Below are 25,341 nucleotides of genomic sequence, written 5' to 3' on the forward strand. Positions count from 1 at the left end.
GACAACTCCGTTTTACTCACTACGAAACGACCCTCCTCTAAAAGGACTCTGAGATTTCGAACGTTAGATGGCGGCAGTGAAACCCTGTCGAAAGATCGGCTCTGATGTTTCTAGCACAAGTTGTTCATCATAAACTCTTTCATTCGACTTGGTACAAATGTCATGGAATGAAATATGTGCTAGGATATTTTAAAGGTCTGCATGTTCCTCAACAGTATCGCTATTCAGCAAATCAAAGGGGCTTCGCTTCGGATTCATGCCCATGTTTAAATTGCGGCGGAAGTAACAGAATTGGGACAGATTCTTTTCTATCAACAGGACAGTAGTGACGAAGTTGCGGCAATTCATTCCTTTTTCTAAGAAAGAAACTGTAATCCAATTACATCTCAAAATGACGTAATTGTAGCAACCTAGAAAACAAGGTAAAGTTTCTCGTTACGCGTTCCTTCGTTTTGCCACGAAAGCGACCTGTACTCTTTTTGTGTGTGTTACAGCAACTGAAGGAAACTTGAAGCTTTTGGAGCAATCCCAAACACTAAAAGAACTAACAAGTTCTACACTTAAGCAGCGAAGGAAAAGGAGTGAAAAATCGAGTTGCACGCCCTGGTTTTCGGCTTTGTTGTTGTATGCTGTGCACTAAAGGATGAGCGAAGACCAGCATCATGACCAACGGGCACCGTAAGCTAACTAATTTTTCAAAACTCGAAAGTGTTGTGTCACAAAATTCAAACAAATTCAAACAACTTTGGTTCTGCTTTGATACGTATTACTATCACAGATCAATAGCCAGATATTTTTTGCTCGAATAAAAAGTATTTCGAAATAATTGACAAATTTTATTCAAGCCTGGTATGTACGTAACACCATGCTCTAAAGCTTTCCACACTTCCGTGGCTCATAAATAGTATGCATATTACGGTGGGTGGGTTATGACTACTATGTACTTCATTTTCGCCGTTTATCGAATTAATGCAATTGCACCCGAAGTTACTTACACGAAAGCGCTGAATGCTTACTTATTTATGAAGCCTCTTTCCATCATGGCTTTGTTGAGTTTATTTTGAACACCTTCAGCTATCAAAGTAATCACTTATAGCCAAAATGAATGTTCATACATTTTGCTTCATGGTATGCGTCTTTTCAAATATTTCACAAGTTTTGCCTTTTTGAGATTCACATTCCTAATGGGATGCATTTTTTCTCTGTTTAATATATCTGATTTAAGACATGCACCAATAAAACTTTAATGAGCTGTTGGTCATTTCAATTGTATGAAAAGTAAATGTCGAGCACCATCATTTACGAAGAATGACATAATGATGAATTGTTCATTTTGGTCAATCAAACGGGAACTGCAATTTTAATGAAGAGCGAGTAAAGCCCGACCTGTCCACACACTAATGTCGCCAAGTCTTCAATAAATAAAAGAACAGCGCGTTACACGTCTCGGATTAAAATATTGCTATTAATCATATGGGTTAAATTTATATTTCTTTGTATAATGTCCCTCTTTCTTCAAACGTATATTTGAGATTACTGGTTTCAAGCCAAGCTATTTGGAGCTCAAGTTTCAATTGCTATTCAAAGTGGTTATTTTTCCTGATAAGGTTCAACATTTATTCATGATTGCATACCTTGTTCTCATACTTTACTTACTTTAATCCAAAGAAATAAATTTAAACCTTTAAGATATTAAGGTTGGTTCATGCCACCGAATTCCAACTAAACTATCAAATTCTTTATCGTACAAGCACTAAACACGGATGTGAACATGCGCCATATCCATCACGTTATTTGAAAGATTAGTCATTTGTGGTCAGTGTAATGACATTACTCGTGTCATAAAGAAATCGCTCTTAATACTGATTTCACATCTGCCCTTTTCGCCCCTCTCAGTCCTCAATTGTTGGTCAATTGTCTAATTTGATTATGAGATGTAGTCCAAAATATTAATATTGCAAGAGTTTCTGACCCACATTAATGAATTTGAGTGAACAAGCATGCTTTGCGACATTGTTTTTGCGTTTTATAGCTTAAAATTAATGAGTGAAAAGGAGCACTGCAAAAGCGGAGTTGACGTCAATTTTGCAACACTGAAGCTCTTTCTCGCTATGCGTTGTGTAACATCTGTTATATTTGAGCTTATTTCAAGGCTTCTACTTTTAGCCTACTGAAATGTGATGTCACTTTAAGTGGAATGAATGATGTTGAAGTTACTGCCGAACGTTGGATAAAGCCCAACCCAGTTATAGAGACGAGATGTAAGGATCAAGAGGAACTGACTCTGGTTTAAAGAGTGTATTTGTTGGCATTATCTCTGAATTAATTCTTACCTTAGTTTTGAATGTAGGATTGGCCGTGCTTAGCGATTCAAGCAAGTTCGACGGTCCAAGGTGACTGATCCAGTCTCAGGGGTTGGAATGAGTAATTCTGGAAAGCTCGGTCGATCTCTTATCTCGATTCCTTGCCTGGCTTGATTGTAAATCACATTTTTCGTTGTTAATATTGGATACTCCGACTACTCTTCAGTTGATGATGTGGCAGTCAGCTCTTAAAATGTTGCAAGCTTATTTGTTCGTTCTACTTTGCACTTCAGTGCTTCTCCGAGCACACCAACTAACCGACCGACCAACCAACCAACTAACCAACCAGGCAACCAACTGGCTAACCATCCATCCAGCGAGGGAAAACGAAAGACCGAACGAACAAAACTAACTCGAGGAATGATCTCTAGAACGAACGTCCAGTCAGGTGGTTCCAAAATGAACAGAGCTTCTACGTGTATGGCTTTGAACCAAAAGAAGTGATCGTACCTTTCATTCACTCATAGGGAAGAAATACTTTCACAGCTCTTGATTGAGGTTCTCCAACTAGTATAATAATTTGCATCTCGCATCAGCCAAACAAAACTTCGATTATTAGAAAAACGCAGTACTGGGTTAACAACATCGGATTTGCTGGTTACTTTATGCTCGTGTATGGTTGACTGAGCAGGGTGTGGAGCTGAACCGTTCTACCATTGCTGATCAACCCCCAGCGCGAGTGGGTTCCAGAAGTAGTTTCTCTACTGAAATTTACGGTATCATGAGGGGGGAGGGGAATTTCAAAAGCGCCGATTTTTTGGCCTGATACGAGTGCGCAATCTTGTTTGCCGACAACCGGCATGCAGGCATTGTCTTCCTTGGCTTTGTTTGCCAGCTTACACCATTTCCATCCACCTATGAGAAGTAGCGATTGAGGACCAGCAGAGCTCACGTTTTCAGTACGGTAACAGGAGATACCGTTGGTAGTTTCCTCGAGAGTGCTTGAGAGCTCCGTTGCCTTGAGCCATCCATGTGTCGTAGTCGTAGTCGTCGTCGGCGGCGGCGGTGGCGTGGTACTACTAGTATATAGTTTTAGGGTAAAAAATTGGAGTCACTCAGTATTTCAAGGAGAGATAGAGAAAGAGGGATAGCGCTGGTAGGAGGGGATTGATCGGATAGAGGGAGAGGGGGGATTTAATTGAAGTCCTACAAGTGAGGTTGGTTGGCGTCTTTTGATTCCACGGTGTCTCCTCCGACTTACACTAAAGTCAAGGATTGAAACTAAGGGATTGGCTTGAAGATAGGCCAAGGATGAACGAGCTAGATGAGAACGAGCTTCCCAAAAAGTTTCTTTTTGTAACGAATATCTTTGTTCCTATTGCAGATAAAGAGCAAGCCTTTTTTGTTATTGCAAAAAAGGGATCCACAAGCCAACGGGTTGTCGCTTTCAATCACGAACAACATGGACGTTTTGCGATCTAAGTTTCTACGGGAACTTATTCAACGGAGAGAGAACAAGCTCCGACAAAACTGGGTCCGAAATCAAGAGCTTCTGGACGATATCGGGAAAAAGAGAAAGTAGAGAGCAAGACAATGATCTTCACGATCACAAAAACCACGTCGACAATGATATCAAAAAAATTAACAAGAATTCTAATGAGAACAACATCAAAAAGAACAGCAACATCTACGGCAATGAAGACCTTGATCATATCACTCTGTCAAGAGAGTGAGTGGGGCTGAAGAAATATTAACCTATCTACAATATCTCAAGAAGAATCTAGCTAGTCAATTGTAGCAATGTGGATGGCTTTGAGTTAAAGTAGAGTGTTTTAGCCAATAGAGGAAGTCATGGCCCATCAGTCTGGCCGGATTTTGTTCCAATTTTTCTTCGTCACGTATCTTACACCGGGCTCTTCCTCTTCATTCTGTCTGATCTAAATCGTGCAATGCAACCCTATCAAGTTTAATATGATTGTGACCTCACTTTTTGGTGATGAGACCTCTTCAAGTTATGCATGTGGCAAATACATCTGTGAGTAACCTTGCTCTTACGATTCATTGATAAACATCATTATCTTCATCAGATTATTGCAATATTTGAGGTACTGAGTTCTTCTGAGGTAATAGCAACTTTAGTTTTAGTTTTCTTTTGCTCTTTATTACTGAAACTCTGTGCTTCTATGCATTAGTTTCAAATCAGACAATAACGCTCAGTAATGACCATATATATGTAAAAAAAAACGAATGCAGCTTTTCAATCCAGAATGGGTACTCCAGTCCTTGGGGCCTAGCGAATGTCCATGTGTCAACCCACATTTCAACATTTACTTTGAACGATCGAGCCCAGGAATAATGACAATTTTACCTTTATTGCAAGACATGTTTTTAGCGTCTAAATTTAAATTTCGAGAAACATCAAGTATACTATTTATTCAAGCGGTTTTCATTTTTCAAATTATTTTTGTTTGGGGGTAGGATATTTTGCTCAGGTGAAAGGTCGAGGTAGAGAATCAATCCAGGCATTTTCCTCACTCTAGGAATCCAGGAAACTGAGCTACACACTCCAACACGTCTCTAGGCTTCCTACGTTGCACAAAATACGTATGGTTTACGTTCTGCACTTATAATGGCGCTTTGTGAGTTCGCCTCTACCAAAAATAGGGCCGATTGGGTCGATTCTACTTAATTGAATTACAATGGGCTTGAGCTGTTCTTGGCTTATTTAATCAAAATCACATACATATTTTGAATTTTTTGGTTTGGTTTGGTTTGTTTTTTCATGGGCTTTTCTTACCGCTACAGGGAATGTAATCTCCAGTACTATAAAAATGAAAGGTTATGATTCGTCTATCTATTACCTTTTCATCTTTATATGATATTTGGTCTACCAACGAATTTGAATTGACAGACCGAGCTAGTCCTTGAATGTAGGGTTGATCTGGAATGCTACCTAAGAATTTGTCCAAGTCTGACTTGAAAGATGCTACCGAGTCAACAAGGTCTACGTAATCCCTACGAATATTAGAGGGAAGCAAATTGAACAATGAAGGAGCCCGAGAAAAAAGAGATATGGACTTCATTATTCGAACTAGCCTGGATTCTTGAGGGCTTGAAGGTGCTCTCAAAACGCACGTTAAACCTCTACGGTCACTACAATTGACCCTAAACCCTGGGTTGGGACAAAGCTCATGGATGCTTTTGAAAACGTACAGTATCAGATACCGTTCGTACCTTCTCTGAGTACTGTACAATCCCAACCGTTCTAACCTCTCCCAATACGAGAGCTCTCTCATATCCTCAATGTTCCTAGAAAACATCTTTGAACTTGTTCAACCTTTGCAAACCTGCCGAACTCATTGGAGCCCAAATGGGTGAAATCATATTCAAGATGTGGTTGCATAATCGACTTATACAGAGTTAACATCGTGATGCTATCTCTGGACTTAAACATCCGATATATCCAACCACACATTTGAAAAGCTTTACCCACCTTCAACTGGATATGCTCATCGAACTTTTTAATAATTTGGAGAATTACATCTAAAATATTTCACAGATGAGACCTGCTCAATATTTTTGCCACCGTTACCTACAAATGGAGTATTCAAGGGCGTTGACCCAAAAATCATTGAGGGGAATTTGATTTCGTTTAAGGCCTTATTTCTCACAGTAACCCAAGAGTAGATTCCATCTACTAGATCCTTTGCAAAGCTACTATAATCTTGGCCATTCCTAACAGAAACTAACTTTGTATCGTCAGCATAATATAACGTTTTTGAAGGGGGGGCAATGAATATTATAAAAAGGAGCGGCCCTAAGATGAAACCCTGGGGAACATCTGACTTGACATTATGTATGTCAATTAGCGACCTTTCAACCTTCACTTTTTGCTTCCTTTCACGAATGAAGCTTCTTATCCAATCGAGTACCTTGCTTTGGATCCCAATATGAAAAAGTCTATTCAGTAAAAGGCCATGATCAACCTTATCAAAGGCCTTGGCAAAATCAAGATAGACAATATCAACTGACTCGTGTCTCTCTAGTTCCTCAATAACCTGTTCTACGTATATGTTCAATCAGTTGGGTAACCGTGCTAAAATGCGCTCGGAACCCATGCTGACTAGGAGGTAGAACATCATGGGACTTTAAGAAATTCGACAAGTTTAGACTTCAGGATCTTCTCAAACACCTTCCCAATATTCGAAGTGAGGGAAATTGGCCTGTGGTTACTGGAGAGCAACTTATCTCTCAATTTAAAAATTGGGACAACATGGGCCAACATTAGAGAAGGTGGTAGCTTGCCCTGATCCAAGATGAAACGCATCAAGAACGAGAAAACAGGGGCAAGAACTAGTGAGCACCTCATCAGAAACTGAGATGTCACACCATCAAGACCAGGAGAGCTCGAGAGTCTCCTGTCCCTGATGACCTCCAAAGCATCTTGATCTGCGACTTCAAGATCGCTCAATAACTCAACTTGACTAGCCTTGCCCTAGGTAACAGAATGCCCGGAAAAAAAAATAATGTTCATGGCATGTTACGAGTGGTTTATTTAGCCATGAACTTCTAGAAATATGGACTGTGAACGAACTTCCCACTAAATCGGCCTGATGTTGGTCATAGCGACTCTGAGCCAGTTTACGAATTAAAGGAATGAAATAAGGAATCTAGATCTCCTCAAAAAGAAGCAAGGTCATTTTTATATCAATTACCTGAAAAGTGGTTCGTTTCAAAGCTATGTTGTCAGAGGCTTATGAAGCTGACCAAGGGCAGGCCGAAAATTCGAATTTTATGTAGTGTTTAGTACATAACTTTGGACATATCTCCTCAATTCCCTGAGCGTAGCTTTGGGCTCAAACTTAGCCAAATTCATCTATTCAACAAGATCTCATGGTCGTATCAGGTATTCAATTGGAATGAAATGAACTGTTTAGGAGATAAGAAATATTTCCTTCCGTTCGTAGTCTACATCTCTATAAGTCGGTGATTTAGCATTTCCCTGTGCCTCTTCCCGATTTCGTTTGGGCTGTCTGACGTGGCGAATAAGGGCCCCTGTTGATATCTACTCTAGCCAAACCCAAGGCTAGTCAAAGGCCACGTCTGAAATCTTCATTCAATTCATCTCTGTTCGGATAGTTATCTAACTAGAAAGTAACATCCCAGTCATTTGCACGGAAAGTAATTTACCATGGTGCAATGACGGTGATGGGTCTTAATATCTCCCTAAATCTGCAAAATCGTTCAAATCAAGTTCTTATCTAGGCTTCATATTGCCCAACGCAAAGTGGGCTACAAAAGAAGCTACTTGGTTGGGCTACCAAGCTACCAAGGCTACTATCAAAAATAATGTCTCCGCCGAGAGCCTCTTCATCCATGTATTCCGTCATCCTTGGCTGACCTCACGCCCCAGCATTTGCTTAAAGGACCCAAATTCGAAAGCAATTGTGACGACCCTATTGACGACTCTCGGACAGAGTAGGTCAAGATTGACGCCAAATCCTCCTTTTCCGAAACCCGGACACTGCCAACAATACTTTTTCCTTCTCACGAAGAAAACAGCTGCGTTTAAAGAGGATCGGTCCTTCAAATCCTGAGCATTGCCAGCTTCGCCAATCGATCAAAAATTGAGCCAGTTTTGAAGCTCATGCCACAACCAAACTGGCCCCATAGCCTCATCTAAGGTGCTTTCGATCACTGAGGAGTGGTTGTAAGTCTAAGTTCTCTCTTATTCCTTGGCCATGATGACCAAAATGCGTTCAAACCAAGAGCTGAAAGATTGATGCTTTACCTGGGAATCAGTTGGTCACAATGAGTTTTCAATGAGAGGGCAAGCCTAGGAAATGCCACCTTGTGTTTATTGCTAGCTGATGTTGAGTGTTGACGTTTAGACGTTTACATTAGACGGGTCATGTCCAACGTCTTAGTCATTGAGGATCCACCCAGCCCCGGCCCAGCGGCATAACGTGATTCATAATATTTGCGCCATTTAAGCGATCACGATGAAACTGGTTCACCGGAATTTGGAGAAAAACGCGAGCGGCTCGCTCACGTTGATCCCCGAAGAAACCGAAGACATGTGGCACGTGTTCAACCTGATCTCGGAGGGCGACCAAGTGCGGGCCTCAACCATCCGCAAAGTGACCACGGAATCGGCCACAGGCTCCACTACCAGTAATCGGGTGCGCACCACGCTCACCATTTGCGTGGAAGACATCGATTTCGACACACAAGCCTGCATGCTCCGCCTCAAGGGACGGAACGTGGCCGAAAATGCCTATGTCAAGATGGGCGCCTATCACACGCTAGACGTGGAGCCCAACCGGAAGCTAACCTTGGAGAAGTCCGAGTGGGATTCGGTTCACTTGGACCGCATCGAATTGGCCACGGACCCGGTAAAGCACGCTGAGGTAGCGGCTATTGTCATGCAGGAGGGGCTGGCTCATATTTGTTTGGTCACGTCGTCTATGACGATTGTCCGCAGCAAGATTGATGTACCCATTCCGCGGAAACGCCGCGGAAACACCACTAATCACGATAAATCCCTTCAGCGCTTCTACGATAACGTCTTGCAAGCTGCATTGCGGCACGTCAATTTCGAGGTCGTCAAAGCTGTGATCGTGGCCTCGCCCGGGTTCACACGCGATCAGTTCATGGATTTCGTGTGGCAATACGCGGCGCGCAACGAGACCAAGATATTATTCGAGAATCGGGCCAAGTTCTTGTCTGTCCACGCCTCCAGCGGGTTTGCTCATGCCCTCAATGAAGTGCTGCGCGATCCTGTGGTGTTAAACCGACTTTCCGATACGAAAGCCGCTGACGAGGTCAAGGCCTTGGAAACGTTTTTCAAAACCCTGCAAAATGATCCGACTAAGGCCTATTACGGTGAGCGACACGTGCAACTGGCGTGTGAGGCCCAGGCCATTGAAACTCTCCTCATATCTGACCAGTTATTTCGGGCCCAAGATGTGGCTCAAAGACGGAAATTTGTGAAACTGGTCGATGATGTGCAAGATAGTGGCGGTGAAGTGAAATTATTCTCGTCGTTGCACGAAAGTGGCAAACAGTTAGACCAACTCACGGGTCTATGTGCGATTTTACGGTTTCCCATGCCCGAACTGGACGAGGATGACAGCGATGATGAACCAGATTCGGATTAATTGATTTTGTTTTGAATACCTTTTTTACATTAGGAAAATACACACATGCTCTCAAATTAAAGTTATATTTGCATTGTTTCAATCGCAGTATGTATATGACACGAAAATCGGCGTCAAACGGACGTGTTAGCCATTTCATAATCCGTAATGCTCTTTGAGCTTGGTGAGCAGACCATCGCACGATTTCTTGGCGTCACCCAAAAGCATGGCCGTGTTTTCGTTGAAGAAAATTGGGTTGTCCACCGCAGCATAACCCACGCCCAAGGATCGCTTCATCACGACAACCTAAAAGGGGTTAAATAGACCTCATTAGGAGACTCGTCAGAAGTGTCATGAGGAGTTCAAGTGATTCACCTGTCCTGCTTTCCAGACTTTGAGAACGGGCATGCCAGCAATGATCGAGTTGGGATCGTCTTCAGCCGCAGAGTTCACCGTATCGTTGGCCCCAATGACCATGACCAGATCAGTCTCTCCGAAGTCGTCGTTAATTTCGTCCATCTCCAGAACCACATCATAAGGAACACCGGCCTCAGCCAAGAGAACATTCAGCTGACCGGGCATCCGACCTAATTGTACAATCAAATAAGAGCTTGTCCTCTTAAGAAGTCCGTCTCTTCTTACCAGCCACGGGATGAATTCCGAAGCGAACGTTCTTGCCCTTTTTCTTCAAGATAGACACCATTTCGGCCACGGGGTATTGTCCCTTGGCTACGGCTAAGCCATAACCAGGCACAATGATAATATTCTTGGCATTGGTCATAGCTTCCACGGTCTCGTCGACTTTCCACTCTGTGTGAGTGCCAGTAATGGTCATGGGTTTTCCACCGGCCGTAGAACTCGTGCCAAAACCGCCCAAAATGACATTGGGAAGGCTTCGGTTCATGGCCTACAGAATTGAGAAAAAAAGTTTAGTAGTGAACGAGCTGATGCAGCGTTAATCTAAAAAATATCAATGGAATTTAATTAAAACTGACTTTAAGGCAACACTTACCACGCACATGATGTAGGACAGAATGGCTCCTGAAGAACCAATCAGTGCTCCAACGATGGTCATCAGGTTGTTGTTCAACATGAAACCCTCAGCGCAAAGTCTGGAACCGGTATAAGAACATACTTGAGACCAACCGTTGTAAACTGCTCCACTTGATCTCGCGCAACTTACGCCCATCCAGAGTAGCTATTCAATACAGTGATAACAACGGGCATGTCAGCTCCACCAATGGCCATAGTCAAGGTCACGCCCATAGTGGCACTCATGGCAGTGGTGGCACCGAGCACACTCAAACCCATGTCAAAGCTGGGATCGTTCAAGAAGCATCCCATTGCGGCGATATTGGCAGCCAAAAGACCACCATTGATGGCATGACGACCGGGCAACATCAAAGGGGCGGAACTCATGATACCTTGGAGCTTTCCGTAGGCCACTAAAGATCCACTGAAGGTCACGCCTCCGATGTAAGTACCGAGGAAAAGCGAGGTCTTGATCATGGTGGCAGCAGGGTCCGTAGCGAAAGACGGAAAATGATCAATATAGGTTGCAACGCAGGTGAGCACGGCAGCCATGCCCACTAAGGAATGAAATGCGGCCACAAGTTGCGGCAAATCGGTGATTTCAATCTTCTTAGCAATGGTGGAGCCAATTACAGCGCCACCCAAGGCCACTCCACCCATTTGTGCCAAAACGGGATGAGACGGTAGAATTGAACCGAGAGTAGCAGCCACACCCCCAGTCACTCCGATCATGCCTAAAGCATTGCCCAAGCGAGCCGTCGGCTGCGTAGAGAGCCCAGCCAAGGCTCCCACACAACACAAGGATGAAGCCAGATACGCCATTTGATGGACCTCGTGGTAACCTTGAGACACGGCCCAAGCGTACGAACCCAGAAATGCAGAGGCGGGTAAAGCGTACAAGTAATTGTACTCTGGAGGGTCGGTGGATCGCCTGAACATGTCCAACATTCGAGCCGTCACGATGAAGCCTCCAAAGACGTTGATGAACGAAATAAACGCCGCAGAGGCTGCGAGGCCCTCCACGGTATTCGTGGGGTAGTAGCCGCCGTCCATCAAGAGCATTCCACCAACAGCCGTGATTCCAGAAATGGCATTGGTCACTGACATTAAAGGCGAGTGTAAGGCCGGAACCACATTCCAGACCGTATGATAACCAACTATGCAGCTTAAACCGAAAGTGGTGGTCATAGCAGTGAAAGCCGGATTAGGTGAACCCACGCCCAAAGCAGTAAGTGTGCCAAATCCACCCGTGTACATCAAAGCATCTTTCAATTGAATATTGAAATTATTAGGCGGCAAAACTTCTTTCTTGATGGCGCTATCTTGGGATTTGGGAGCTGCAGGAGCAGCGATAGCGATAGGCGGATTTGGAGGCCAACTCAACACGCCCTTGTTAAGAACGATGGAGCCCCTGACCACATCGTCTTCAAGATTCAAGTAAAAGTGGTCCTTGGTGCCAGTCATGGACAACATAAGCTTGGAAATATTATTGGCATACAAAGTGGAAGCTTGCGTTGGGAGACGAGACGGTAAATCTGTCAGACCAATATGAACCACGTCATTATAGGTATAAATCTCGCCGGGCTTGATGGTCTCGATGTTGCCGCCAGCTTCAGCCGCCAAATCAACCACGACGGATCCGGGTTTCATGTCGTCAATCATGTACTTCTTGATCAGAGTGGGGGCTTGCTTTCCCGGAATAAGGGCAGTCGTGATGACGATATCAACGTCCTTGCATTGCTCGTGAAAGAGCTTCATTTCTGCCTCCAGGAAAGCTTTTGACATCTCTTTGGCATATCCACCATCCGATGAACCGTCCTCGGCGATCTCAACCGTCAAAAACTCTGCACCCATGGACTCGACTTGTTCTTTGACTGCAGGCCGTACATCAAACGCCCGAACCACGGCACCCATGCTCTTGGCCTGGCCAATGGCCGCTAAACCAGCCACACCACCACCAATGACTAAGACCTTGGCTGGAGGCACTTTACCCGCAGCAGTAATTTGACCTACAAAAGGAAAGACCGCGATAGTAACATCTTTGCGACTGTTCAATATTTCGCTCATAAGGTAGGCCCAAATTAAGGCTCTGAGGCGACCCTGCCCTTGAGTTCGCCTCTTTTTCCGCTTCTTCCCAGTTTTCTTTTCTGCTCTGCCTCTTTCCCTATAAACCGATTTATCCATCTAAAAAATTAAGTCAACTATCATCCTCTGACTCAATCTGTTGATGGGTCCTTGGGATCGGCCACAGTTCCCTAAATTTCTGCCGTATAACAGTATTAGGCAATGACAATTGACAAATCAGCACTTGGTTGGATATTTGTTTCCAAGACAAGCGTTTCAGACCAGTACGACATAACTCTTATGGATAATGAAGTTGATATAAAATCTTGATGAAACGATGATGCACTGTTTTCTTGTTCAGCTTGAGACTCTGTAAATCAAGACAACCCAATAGGAGACTTACCCGTGAAAAATCGGCCAAAATGGTTGGAAGCCTCCACTACAGCCCGATAGCCGGAGATATTGCTCATAGAGGAAAGAGCATCAAACCCTTGAGCACGGCTAATCCTCGGCACGCAATCCATGCCAAATGCGGTCATCTTGCGTTGGGCCAAGGCGTCGATAATATCCTGATTCTGACTGGGATACAAGAACGAGTACAAGGTACCGTCCTCGCGGAACAATTTAGCCTCCGGAAGCGACGGTTGTCGCAACTTCAGCACGATATCTAAAACCCAGTGAACATGACAAACCAGGACCAGCCTGCATTTTGGTTTCTTCATTAAGTACCTGATTGAAAAGCTTGCTCCTTAGGAATGATTTTGGCGCCCACGCTCTCGTAATCTTTGTCGCGAAATCGGGCCTGAATCCCGGCACCGGATTCGACTTGCACAGTGAAGCCTTTCTTGGTGAGATTGAGGGCGGCCGCCGGGGTGCAAGCCACCCGCAATTCGTTGGCCCAAGTCTCCTTAGGCACACCAATGGTGAGCGAGGTGTAGGGCGTACCCAGAATCTTGTCCTCCTTACCCGGGGCGGATGAAGCGGGCGGAGCTGAGCTTCGAGCGCGTCGCCCACCCATTTTCCAACTCACCCGCCCCACAGGGGAGGCCCAAACTCCACGGGCTGCCTGACTTAGCAACATGATGCTACCTCAAAAAGGAATCTCCCACCTGAAACTAAGTTACGAGATAAAGAACGAGTTCAACACCCTGAACCTAAACCAGAAGCTTAGACCAATCGATCGATCGATGGATGTCTATGGATCCTAATCCCAAATACGGGAACCGTCCTGGGACGGCCAATGAACCTACGGGTTAGGAAGGAGTCCACTGAACCGGATTGAACCACCCCACCTGACCCGATTGGCTTGGGAGGCGATGGACGAATGCCTTCTTGACAAGAACAACGAGTGGAAGAAGTCGTTGATAGGTTAGTGCGCCACAATTTTGGCCCTGCGCTCCGATCTTCCTAGACGACTTTTCCTCCTTTTACAGTGGTCCTGAGGCGTCGTGTGGCCCGCAGACCTCAGAGGTGGAAGATGTGTGAGGCTAAGCTCAGATGGCCATCAGCCGGTGAGCCACTCTTCCAACAGTTTCGTACGTCGCTTTGTGGTCTGCCCTTCAGACAGGGAGTATGCTACAGTACACACCGTACCGTACGTCTCTTTAGCTTGGTCTCCAATCTGTACGTATGTAGTATGTGGAACGAGGGCCGGGTTCGATTTTTGGCGAGTGTAGTCTCCCTTGTCTGGCCGTGAAAAGGAGGAAGATGCTGCTTTATTGGGTCTAATTCAGTTTCGCCACCGGGAAATGGCTTCGGCTGTCTCGATAGAGGCCATCGAATCAGGTTCCAAGGGAGATGTGTAGTATAATGAAAGGAGTGCGTGATGCGATCCAATGCATTTCATGGAGACACTCGACAAACTCGAAAAGAGCTTGACGTCAGAGGCTCTTTCCGCGACGGAATTACTTTTTGGACCCGGCTTTGTCTTCTGCAAGTCGCGCACTCCGTATGTAGTCAGTCTATTGCTGAATTGACACAGAGCGGTCACGGACCTCAGGTAAAATCGGTGAATGCATGGGGCTGATCTTGGGGCAGGAGTTCAACTGTTTGTCACGTACCTTGGTTATTGTATTCAAGCTAGTAAATATAACAAGGTAATAAAAGACATGAAATGAAGATTAAAAACTTGCTTCTTGCCCATATATGATGACAGTGCTCTTGGTTGACTTGAGTCCATCTCGTATATCATCGCATGGTAGCCAGTCGTCGATAACGAAAACACACATTTGCGTCATCTGACCTGCTCATGTCATGAACTATGATGTAACCTTCCATGTAATCCTTCTTATAAAGCCTGAACTGGTTCAAAACTCTCAAAACAAATGAACGGACTTTGTTTACATCTGCTTACAGACAACATGAGAGAGGGCCATTTTCGTCGTTTGGAGGATTCGTTTATCATCGCTAAATAATATCTTGCATTGAACCTTTGACACTCTGCATAGCAAAAAGGACCGGATACACACGGAGTAAGATCAAGGGAAATTTTGGAATTGTTCAGGCTGGGTGGAAATAAATTTGGGGCTACATTGGGTCTGTTTAACAAAATTGTGTTTGACATTGAATTCCAAGCTTTCATCAACAGGAACTGTTGAACACCTAAAATAATGCCATGTTGCATATGATCTAATATTTGCGATAACCCTGCCAGTGTGTGCCATTAAAACTATGTTCGAAAATGCAAGTGAGCACAGTCTTGATGGCAGAACCAAAGCTAAAGGCCTGCTGAAGACAGGCAAGTTGTCGAGAGAAGTGAGTGAGCCTTTTCGGTGTCCACCCTTGAACCCTTGGTGAATGGAGAACTTCATGCAACAACGGCGAATCCCTTTGGACCAGACCGAGGGCAAAGATCTGGCATTACAGGTGTCAGTCTTCAGAGGCTTACTACAATCTCCATTTGACTGAAATTGGATTCAATAGTCCCTTTTGATGATAATTTGCGACTCAATATGATCAAGCAATTCTTTAAGGGTGGGGGAAGGAGTTATAGAATGAGCAGAGAGTGGCCTTTAGATTCTTTCCACCATGTACAGTACATTCCATATGATGGCTTTTACACACTATTTAGCCTGAAAAACAAGGGATAAAAATGAATTGTTTTATTTTGATCATCTCTTCCTAACAATCCATGTATTGATTGGCATTAATAGGTAGCTGAAGGCGTATTTTTTTGTACTATACCGTACGTTCATTGTATCTAACTGCCTTAGATTCTCACATCATAATGGCTCTTAGAGACCACTCATCTAGTTAGTCCTTGACCATGATTTCAGGAAGTTTGAACATGATTTTCACTTGGAAGTCAGAGATGCTATTCTGCATTAAAATTCAATTTTTCGTTGATGTAAAGACAAGACTATATTTCTGAGCCCAAAGCACAAGAAAATCGTGAAAAACCAAGAATCAAGCGATTTTTGCCATAAAAACACCATAATATTTGAATCACCAAACAAATAAAAAACTTTTTTTTCTCCTTTTTCCCATTAATTTTTACGTTTTCAGAACCTAACCTAAAAACGATTTACACCAAGAATGCAAACTATTTTTCCGAACTCTACATATGAATAAAAAACTTATGATCAGACTCCGACAATATTGATGTTTTCACGTTGAGTAGAAATTGCTAAAGTTTGACGGTTCGCATGTGCCAAAAACCTGAACAGATTGCCGTTATCAAAAGATCTTAGCTCGGATGTAAGGACGCTAATTGATTACTTGTACTGCTGGGTTCTTTAGTGATAGTCTTCAAAGTTTAATTTACGGTCCACGTGTCTATGTTGGTCTTCAACTATTGTCCGACAATAAATAGAGTTTGTAAGTAATAAACCAACTTCAAAACACAAGTCTGTTGTGCACGAGACCTATAAATACATGAAAATCAAAATCCAGGGTCCAACTTTTGTTACAAGCTGAAAACAACTTTCATTTCTATTAATCCAATCCGAGTATAGTTCAGTTATGGTTTTTTGAAGCTGAAGTTGGTCAACTCCATGGATAACTGTAAGTTAACTATGATTTTGAAAAGCCAGATTAGAGGGGGGCGATCAGTCGGGATTGAGTCCGAATATCCTCTTGTTAACCCAATGCAGCAGTCACTATTAACCGAAGTTGGGCCAATCGTTAAATTAAGTTTTGAACTGTTTTGGCCAAATCGGGGCAAAAAGCCTTTTCGCTAATTTTAGCCACCATTCAACCAAAAACCAGGGATTTTTGAGAACATTGAAGGGTTTCGTCATGTTTAAACAAAAAGTAGGGGAGTTTCATGTCAAATCATACTTTTTACGTATTCATTTTCCCCCAAAAAAACAGAAGGATGGAGCTTCAAAATACGAACCTATCTTAAAAGGCGTTGGTATTAGTCTGCCTTGAAATTCCGTTTTTCGTTGATTTCAAGCCACGACAATATATTTAAACTCAAAGAGCAAGAATATCGTAATAAACACTGATGAAGCAATTTTTGACTAGAAACATACCAAAGTATATGAATAACCAAACAATGATGCTTTTTTTTCATTTTTTGATAACTTATTTTTACATTTTTGAAACTTGCTTTGGCAAGCAATAGATATGCTATTTGGACGAAAATTATGATCCGGCTTTCCGACCACCATTCATCACCTTCTTCAATTCAGTTTTGCGAGTATTTTATCTATATATTTTGATGTCTAGACAACACAATTATGAATTTGATGTTGCCACTTTAATGCAAATACATTAGTTGATTAACTAGACTGTTTTTGTTATTCCCTCTTGGAAGCCTTTAACTAGATAGAAAGGACCCTTATGAGGAAGAAAATTGTTTTCTCATCTACGCAAGTTGGGTTATTTTGAAAACAATTTTTTGCACACTTCGAACCCAAAATGGGACAACCAAATATAAATATTGAAAACTTGTCAAATAATAATTCGAGACTCAAACTCGCATTAAAGAAATTAATATATTGCCCGTGGTGTTGAACTCCAGGTAGCCACTACTTCATTCATTGGATATAAATTTGTACTCCCAATCCGTACTATTCAGTGTTGCGTCGCGATTTTAGTCTATTTTTCTTTTTGCAAGATTGGCTTATATACCTTTCCAATCCAAGCACTCACAAGTAGAAATGAATAACTTATCAAAAGCAGCAGCAGCCAAAAAGGTAACAAGCCATCTAGTAAATATGCATATCATGCACTATGTATGCATGAATAGTAGCTTAAAGGTGATCGAATGTGGCCTCCAACCCTTCTGAAGATTTGTAAAAGGTGATTCAATGACCAAATACTATTGCTCCTGTGAAGTGAAGGAGCTTGTAGTTGTATCCTTTAGGCGTGGCATGAACACTTCAGTATTTGTGGCTATCCATTTTCTTTCAAGCTTTTACTTGACAGAAATTTCAGTTCTTTAGGCATTTTGTCGTCAAATGTAAAGAAGAAGGCATGGTTTCCTGGTTAATAGTTTCCATTTCAAAGCCATGATATGAATATGACCGCGTTTAATCAATTTCGAACACAAAACCCATCAGGTGAATGCTCTTCTTATTTAAAGGTAAAGAAACAAAAACTGGTTTTCAGTATATCAAGTACTCTTATGAATCAAAAACATCAATATTTCACCTTCAACGAACTTGCTCCTCTATGTTCCTTGCTTTTAAAAAGTTGTCCGTCAATGACATCATTTTGATTAAGTAAATTTCAATTTAGATTAAGCGTTTCCCCAAAGAAAGTAAGGCATATTGAGCTAATACTTTGATTAAGTGTAACCTTGTTCTAATTGGCTGTGTGTTCTTTGCTTGGTTGCTTGGTTGTCCAGAATTATGGAATTTCCTCAATATATCTAAACCCAAACACGATCAACTATATAGCTATGTTCAAGATGAGAAAAGTCAATGATTCCATGGCGAACCCTTGGATGAGTGTAGTCCGTGGATTAGTACATCATTGAGCAGAGTTGTAATCATCTCTCAGTTTGTTTTTCCCCTCCTCCATTTCAGTCGGTAATGGTGGTTTGGCAGTCATCCCGGCCCAGCTGATAAAATGTAATCAAAAGTCGAAAAAGGATGATTTTTAGGTTTAGAATTTAAGTGAAATAATTGCGGGTCTTTCAGACCTACATCCTGGCCATCTAAGAGTATGAATTGCCAGTTCGAATCACCTTTTTTGATCAAGACCGGGTATTCTAACCAACGGCGGCCATTTTTAACCGCCTTCCAGCATTTTCTGTTATTTTTTGCCACGTTCTGCCAATCATGGTAGAAAAGTTTGGCAGAGGGATTTCTGGTCTCCGACTAACCCTCTTCGATCAGCTACCTTTTGCGACATTTGAAACGAATCTTTTGCCCGACATTCCTTCATATTTTTGGCGGAGCCGTACAATTTTTCATATCCCTCTTGACCCAATCAGACGACGAACCATCTTCAAGGAGGCTTTAGACACAAACCACTATATCACATGCTCCAAAAAGGAATTTCACCTCTGTTCATCCATGACCTGCAACTGTCTTCTTTGCGGTGAACACCTCCACACTTATCATTATTCCCTTTACTTTTGCTACCATAATGATGTCTAACACATCGCAATAAACAAACTAGATTTAACATGCTCCTTTTATCTTTTTATTTTCATTTCATAAGTACGTCACCTAAATAGGGATCAAGGTCAGTTTCAACTTTCAACCTCTTGATTTCATTGTAAAATGTGAATTTTAATAATTAACTGACAGTTTCATGCCGAGCAATGATCTTTCATTCTTCAGATGTGAATTTGACAAAGTAAAGACCTAAAGTTTTAATCAAAAACATCGGATGATTTCAGGGCAGTAGTAACGAAATTACAAGTAGCGAAATGACAGTAATTCGTTCTTGTTTTCGAAAAAGGAACTGCATGTAATTGCATGAAATGTAATTGTAACGACCCAAAAAACTAAAAATTACTCGTTTCTTTTTTTTGCGCTCCAGAGTGGTATTTAATATTTCGTTTCTCTCTTGGCAACTGAGGAAACTTGAAGCTTTTAAGAAGCAATTGCCCTGAACATGAATTTGTATTTATTTTTTCCTACATCCTCAAGAAAGAAGCACAGGGCTGACAATTGTGCTTGCTTTTAACAACGTTGAATGTGTTTGTGGGATACGAGAAAACGGAAGTCTGTTCAGCTATGCTTTCAGAAGAATGACTAGAAACCCTATTTTAAGTAGGAGCTGTCTGATGATATCAGCACATATTTTGGGAGGTCATTGGGGTACCTTTCAAAACAGTAGAGGTACTAAAAACTTAAGATATAGAGCGCAATATTAGACAAAAAACTTTCCCAAGGTTTTAAAAGAGTAGGGAAAATAAGTCCAGAAGCCGCTTTTTTCGACTACATAGAGATTTCAAGAGTCTGTTTTGCTTGAACAGGCTGTAGTAAAAGATTCGAGTCTTTTGCCGGACTCTATTCTGGGCCCGTCCTAGCACTAGAAGTAACCCATCAAGTACGAGTGTCTACTTACTACTCCTAATTACTACTTCCTAATATGCCTCTAAACTCAAAGAGTTCTCTTCCTGGCTGAATCTCTGTCCTCCCCATTTGGCATTATCCAGCTCAGTTATCAGATTCGTACTTCATACGTGTGAGAAGATGAATCGGCTGAACTAGGAGGCTGAGGCCGGCGAATAATGTCATCATTTTCACATGTCATGCATTTTGTTGGTCACCACATCCGTAAGCTAGGGCAATCAAAGGGGATAGGGAAATTAGGACCATCATCGTGGCCATGAGCCAAAGACCAAGCGGTCAAGCCGTGGGGTCTACTCTTACTATCTACTATTATTCTGACATTGAGCTTTAAACGAATGAATCATTAATTCCTAGTCCCTAGCGTTGCAGAGAAAAATCCAAGGTAGATGCCCACGACAGTCGTGGCCTGTTGGCCTCCGAATTGAAGAAAACGTGGGGAAAACTATTGGCCACAACAATCCGCGAGGATGGCTGGAGTACAGCTCCGACTTGTCGGCCCATGGATGACTAAGCTGCCTCGTTGGCTCGAGCTTAGCCACGAGGCGGTGCATGGCTGGAGCAGGGATCACAACACGACCGACAGCCTGATGTTTAAAATATCCACAAATGCCGGCAGAGGTCGCGTCGCACGTGGTTTTTAAACCGAACTTGGAACACAATGCCGAAAAAGATCCCAAAATTTAAAGTCCACTCCCATTTTCCATTGGCTTAGCCCATTTAGTAGCAAGTAAAAATGCTTTTGAGACTAAATTTAGCACGTGTCGGGTAAATTCATGAAAATACCTGCCAGTCTTGACGGAAGTGACATCATCAGATGCCACCGCCTCGATTTTCCTCAACATTGAAAATTTTCTCCAGCGTGACTCAAGCCGGCTTTTATTGACGATCGATTCCTACCCAATTGGCTCAAAATTTGCCTGGTCAAGAATAGTAATATCCCTTGACCGTTATTGATTTCGATTTTTACGGCACTTTTATCCTGCACTTACCATCGTTCGACTAATAATGAGTCTTAAGGCCATGGCCACCGCCTGGTCCTAATTCCGGTCCGAAGATCGGGTCACTCTGACGTAAGTGATGTTAATGTCAGCTCACGCCGCCTTGCTTCCTCCTCTTTCTGTCGTGGCACTGTGAGGTGAGTAGACGTTCTCTCTTTTGGTCTCGATTGGAAATCCAAGATTATCTTGGTCATCCAACTAAGTGAATTCCCCAACCGTTCTCCAGCTCCGCCCACATCTCGAACAGCCTCATTGGTGTCCTTTTGAGTGACATAGCTTTCTCTTGTGGGTGGGGAGAGAGCCTAGAAATTGCCGGCAATTGCACCACGTTGGGATCGGTCTGTATGAAGGTTATTTAAACGCGATTTCCCAATCTTTTTCAGCGATTCAATTGCTGACTCGAAACCGATAAGACAACCTCAAGATGGGCAAGGAAAAGTTTCATATTAACATCGTGGTCATTGGCCACGTGGACTCCGGCAAGTCCACCACCACCGGTCATTTGATCTACCAATGTGGTGGTATCGACAAGCGAACCATCGAGAAGTTCGAAAAGGAGGCCCAAGAGGTAAGGCTAGATAGAGGCAGACATGTCAAGCAGGTCCAGGGGTTTAAGTAACCTATCTTTGGCTCTGGTAGATGGGCAAGGGCTCCTTCAAGTACGCGTGGGTGTTGGACAAGCTGAAGGCTGAACGTGAGCGTGGCATCACCATTGATATTGCTCTGTGGAAGTTCGAAACCCCCAAGTACTATGTGACCATCATTGATGCTCCCGGCCATCGGGATTTCATCAAGAACATGATCACCGGTACGTCCCAGGCTGATTGCGGTGTGTTGATCATCGCTTCTGGCACTGGTGAGTTCGAGGCTGGTATTTCCAAGAATGGCCAGACTCGCGAGCACGCTTTGTTGGCTTACACCCTGGGTGTGAAGCAATTGATCGTGGGTGTGAACAAGATGGACTCGACTGAACCGCCCTACAGTCAAGCCCGCTTCGAGGAGATCCAAAAGGAGGTGAGCGGCTTCATCAAGAAGGTTGGCTACAATCCGGCTGCCGTTCCCTTCGTGCCCATTTCCGGATGGCACGGCGACAACATGTTGGCCACTTCGCCCAACATGTCCTGGTACAAGGGATGGGAGATTACCCGCAAGGAGGGCAAAGCTTCCGGCACCACCCTGTTGGAGGCCCTCGACTCGATTGTGCCCCCATCGCGACCCTTCGACAAGCCTCTGCGTCTGCCCCTTCAAGATGTCTACAAAATTGGCGGCATTGGAACAGTGCCCGTGGGCCGTGTGGAGACCGGTATCATCAAGCCCGGTATGGTGGTCACCTTCGCTCCCGTTCAACTGACCACCGAGGTCAAGTCCGTGGAGATGCACCACGAGTCCCTCCCTGAGGCCACTCCCGGAGACAACGTGGGCTTCAACGTCAAGAACGTGTCTGTCAAGGACATAAAGCGTGGATTCGTCGCTTCCGATTCCAAGAACAAGCCCGCCACCGGCTGCAAGGATTTCACCGCTCAGGTCATTGTCCTCAACCACCCTGGACAAATCTGCAATGGGTACTCTCCCGTGTTGGACTGCCACACCGCCCACATTGCTTGCAAGTTCCTCGAGATCAAGGAGAAGGTCGACCGTCGTACTGGTAAGTGACACACCCTGTCCATATGTGATATGGGACTAGTCCCTAAGTCTTGTTGTGCATCTCTAGGTAAGGCCACCGAGACCAACCCCAAGTCCATCAAGTCTGGCGATGCCGGTATTGTGGAACTCGTGCCCAGCAAGCCCATGTGCGTTGAGGCTTTCGCTGACTTCCCTCCTCTTGGTCGCTTCGCCGTTCGTGATATGAGACAGACTGTGGCTGTCGGTGTCATCAAGTCCGTCACCCTCAAGGAATTGAGCGGAACCACCACCAAGGCCGGCGCTAAGGCTCAAAAGAAGAAGTAATCACTGGGAGTCTTCGTCTTTTCGACACAATTTTTATGCGTTGGAATTTTGAACCACAACATCTTCTCTGCCGAGACATTGGCGAATAAAATGATCCCTATGTGTTATCGACATTTGATTGCCAGTGTCTTAATCTGTCAAAATTTGGCTAGAAATAAAGAATCCCCATCATTATCGCCATGGTTCTCCTCTGCAGGAGAGCCGGGTTTAATGATAGGGAAAATGAACATCGGATGTTGAGCCGGCTTTTTTAGTCCCAATTCAAGAGTAATTCTAGGGATGGAGATTTTACCACCGACACGTGGTAGGACACGCTGTTCGAGACCAGACTGAATGAAGGTGATAAACAACCTTGGCCATGAAAGGCTGTATTCTCTTCGACTTTCTTGGGCCATAGCCAAGATTTGTTGCTAGTACTTTTGGGCGTGGGCAAATGACCTTCTTGATTGTACTCTGTCTCTCGCCTGAGATCACTCTTTCGACTAGTGTGAACGGGTCATCATGGAGGAAGAGGACTCTCCCATTTATGCCGTCGTGCAAAAGTCGACAAAAGAAAATGGCGATCCTCCACCCATTCGGTCCGAGTTCTTGGTTAGTTTCTTGGTGGATAAACGTGGTGGAGCATTGACAGGCTCTCGAGGTTCGGGCATCCGCTTGATCATCCCACCTAAAGCCCTGGAGCAGCCCATTCGGATCAAGTGCTCATATTGCCCGCCGGATATCCCCAACTCCCTACCCCCACTATTGGATGGCGACGCCATTGCATCTTCGGGCGTGATCCAACTCGATTGTTCTCCATCCGAGGCCAAATTGCTCCGACCGATGTTAATGGAACTACCCCATTTTTGTGAGACCGAACAAGTTGGCCGTGAGCTGATTGTGATCAAATCGTTGGATGGACTCACTTGGAGTGAGCATAGCCAGTTCCATTGTGCAGCTTCGGGATGGAATCAAACCAATGAGGAGGACCTCTACATGGACGTTGTGTCACAATTACAGTTGAGCACCGTCAAAGACGACTTGGATACGGATCGAATAGTTCGTGTGTCTCTGATTTCCTTTCCTAAGTATGTTGCCGTGGTTTCTAGGACTCGCTCCAAATCTGCCACCATTACCAAAGAAAAGGGTGGAATACTCAAGAGCCAAAATGTCACTGTGATATTTCCCATGAATTGCGTCCAGAAAAAAATCAAAGCCGGTCTACAAGTTAGAGGAATTAACCAAAAGAATTTGGGAGACTTACCATTGGGCTGGGAAACTTCCCCCGTGTTATCTATCAGCCCTCTAAATCGTCGGCTTCATGAACCTATTGCAATACAACTTCCCCTAGGCGGTTGGAAGTCCAGGATTGATCGAGAGATCAAGGTCCTTGTATTAAAATCTGCATCCGATGCTCCTACTTGGGAGGATTACACCCCATACACTGCTATCGAGTTTCAAGATAATGAACTACTGGTTTTCACCAAGGTAACGGGCCTGTTCTGGGTCTTCCTCACCACAAAACCGTCTTCCAATGCCGCAGAAGTCGCCAACACCCTCTACAAATCCATTTCTAGCGTCCAATATTTGTGCGAAGTGATTGTCTTCTATCGTCCAGAATTTCCCCGAGCCTGGTGCAACACGTTCCGCATTCATTTGACCAATCGGAGAGGATTAGAGCAGTTTTCCGAGAGCAAGCTTAATAATTGGAAACTTTGCCTCCGGAGACCCGTTTCTTTAGAAGAGGGAAAATACCGCTTTCGGTTCAATCAAGGCCTAGTTCTAGTAGGTCAAGATGAGTCGATCTTGGGACAAATTGTGGACACATTAGATTTTCGTCCATTTCTTGAAGATTCGTTGACCTTGGTATCAAGAAAAATGGACCAACAGCCTTTGGTAAGACAGCCAACTCTCGAAATGAGCAAATCGGATTCTGGGGCGACCGTTTTGGATGCCGAACTTGAAGTGCAACTGTAAACCCACGAAAGTCCAAGGGCAGTAGAATCCATTGGATTAATGTAATTAAAACTTAACGTAAACATGTAATGTCGAGAAGCATTAAGTTAACAAGAACATTTTTGAATAAATTATTCGCACGTTCATTTTTCAAAGCCATTACAACTCAATCAAACGGACTGCTTTGTCTCATGTTCCATTTGAAAAATGGTTTGTTCATCATACTAGGCGAGTGTCGGAACTCGGAATCAACGCCTCAAAATAGGGCTAAACACTGGACTGGCCGTAGGATCAATCTTTTTTTTTTAATTCCATGTCCGTATGCCCAAAGCTATATCTTGTGCGTACATTGTGGACATTGGTTCTTATTTATTTAATCAGAAAACTCACTACGCAGTGGTCACACCTAGAGACCCTGGATAGAGAGACAAGCAAGGTGTGGCAA

At 43.7% G+C, this 25,341-nt stretch overlaps 5 protein-coding genes across 7 annotated transcripts in view; 4 read left to right on the forward strand and 1 right to left on the reverse strand.

Annotated features, from left to right (window-relative positions):
* LOC131883048 (putative uncharacterized protein DDB_G0277255) overlaps window positions 1-4,350 on the forward strand; it is a 16,786-nt gene extending 12,436 nt beyond the window's left edge. For both annotated transcript variants that reach the window (XM_059230380.1, XM_059230379.1), the window contains exon 3: window positions 3,688-4,350. In XM_059230380.1, coding sequence (XP_059086363.1) covers window positions 3,688-3,885 — 198 coding nt within the window. In that variant the 3' untranslated portion in view covers window positions 3,886-4,350. The remainder of the gene's footprint in view (window positions 1-3,687) is intronic.
* Window positions 4,351-8,169: 3,819 nt separating this feature from the next.
* LOC131882983 (protein pelota-like) lies at window positions 8,170-9,524 on the forward strand. Its single transcript, XM_059230296.1, has one exon. The coding sequence runs from the start codon at window positions 8,306-8,308 to the stop codon at window positions 9,461-9,463; it is 1,158 nt and encodes a 385-aa protein (XP_059086279.1). The 5' UTR covers window positions 8,170-8,305; the 3' UTR covers window positions 9,464-9,524.
* Window positions 9,513-13,926, reverse strand: LOC131882982 (NAD(P) transhydrogenase, mitochondrial-like). 2 transcript variants are annotated; one of them, XM_059230294.1, is made up of 8 exons: window positions 13,789-13,926; window positions 13,268-13,653; window positions 12,942-13,205; window positions 10,626-12,483; window positions 10,455-10,554; window positions 10,085-10,349; window positions 9,818-10,029; window positions 9,513-9,748 (listed from the first exon to the last, which is right to left on the reverse strand). In XM_059230294.1, exons 2-8 carry the CDS (start codon window positions 13,617-13,619, stop codon window positions 9,599-9,601), a joined length of 3,201 nt encoding a protein of 1,066 aa, XP_059086277.1. In that variant the 5' UTR covers window positions 13,620-13,653; window positions 13,789-13,926; the 3' UTR covers window positions 9,513-9,598. The 2 variants fall into 2 exon arrangements, with proteins under 2 accessions (XP_059086277.1, XP_059086278.1); XM_059230295.1 differs by having other exon boundaries at window positions 13,268-13,647; window positions 13,789-13,925.
* Window positions 13,927-21,010: 7,084 nt separating this feature from the next.
* On the forward strand, window positions 21,011-23,195 carry LOC131882961 (elongation factor 1-alpha). The gene is made up of 4 exons (XM_059230253.1): window positions 21,011-21,151; window positions 21,398-21,582; window positions 21,654-22,659; window positions 22,726-23,195. Exons 2-4 carry the CDS (start codon window positions 21,439-21,441, stop codon window positions 22,959-22,961), a joined length of 1,386 nt encoding a protein of 461 aa, XP_059086236.1. The 5' UTR covers window positions 21,011-21,151; window positions 21,398-21,438; the 3' UTR covers window positions 22,962-23,195.
* A 197-nt stretch (window positions 23,196-23,392) lies between these two features.
* LOC131882959 (ankyrin-3-like) lies at window positions 23,393-25,042 on the forward strand. Its single transcript, XM_059230252.1, has one exon. The coding sequence runs from the start codon at window positions 23,463-23,465 to the stop codon at window positions 24,915-24,917; it is 1,455 nt and encodes a 484-aa protein (XP_059086235.1). The 5' UTR covers window positions 23,393-23,462; the 3' UTR covers window positions 24,918-25,042.
* The last annotated feature ends 299 nt before the right edge of the window (window positions 25,043-25,341 follow it).

Source organism: Tigriopus californicus, chromosome 7 (assembly GCF_007210705.1).
Source record: "Tigriopus californicus strain San Diego chromosome 7, Tcal_SD_v2.1, whole genome shotgun sequence".
Classification (NCBI taxonomy): Eukaryota; Metazoa; Arthropoda; class Copepoda; order Harpacticoida; family Harpacticidae; genus Tigriopus; species Tigriopus californicus.

Coding starts and splice junctions, on each gene's coding strand:
- LOC131882982 (XM_059230294.1), bottom strand. CDS start 13,619: ATGTTGCTAAGTCAGGCAGCCCGTGGAGTTTGGGCCTCCCCTGTGGGG. Junction 13,206..13,267: donor GGAGCAAGCTTTTCAATCAG/GTACTTAATGAA, acceptor ACTGGGTTTTAG/ATATCGTGCTGAAGTTGCGA. Junction 12,484..12,941: donor TTTTGGCCGATTTTTCACGG/GTAAGTCTCCTA, acceptor TTCCTTTTGTAG/GTCAAATTACTGCTGCGGGT.
- LOC131882959 (XM_059230252.1), top strand. CDS start 23,463: ATGGAGGAAGAGGACTCTCCCATTTATGCCGTCGTGCAAAAGTCGACA.
- LOC131882983 (XM_059230296.1), top strand. CDS start 8,306: ATGAAACTGGTTCACCGGAATTTGGAGAAAAACGCGAGCGGCTCGCTC.
- LOC131882961 (XM_059230253.1), top strand. CDS start 21,439: ATGGGCAAGGAAAAGTTTCATATTAACATCGTGGTCATTGGCCACGTG. Junction 21,583..21,653: donor TCGAAAAGGAGGCCCAAGAG/GTAAGGCTAGAT, acceptor TGGCTCTGGTAG/ATGGGCAAGGGCTCCTTCAA. Junction 22,660..22,725: donor GAAGGTCGACCGTCGTACTG/GTAAGTGACACA, acceptor GTGCATCTCTAG/GTAAGGCCACCGAGACCAAC.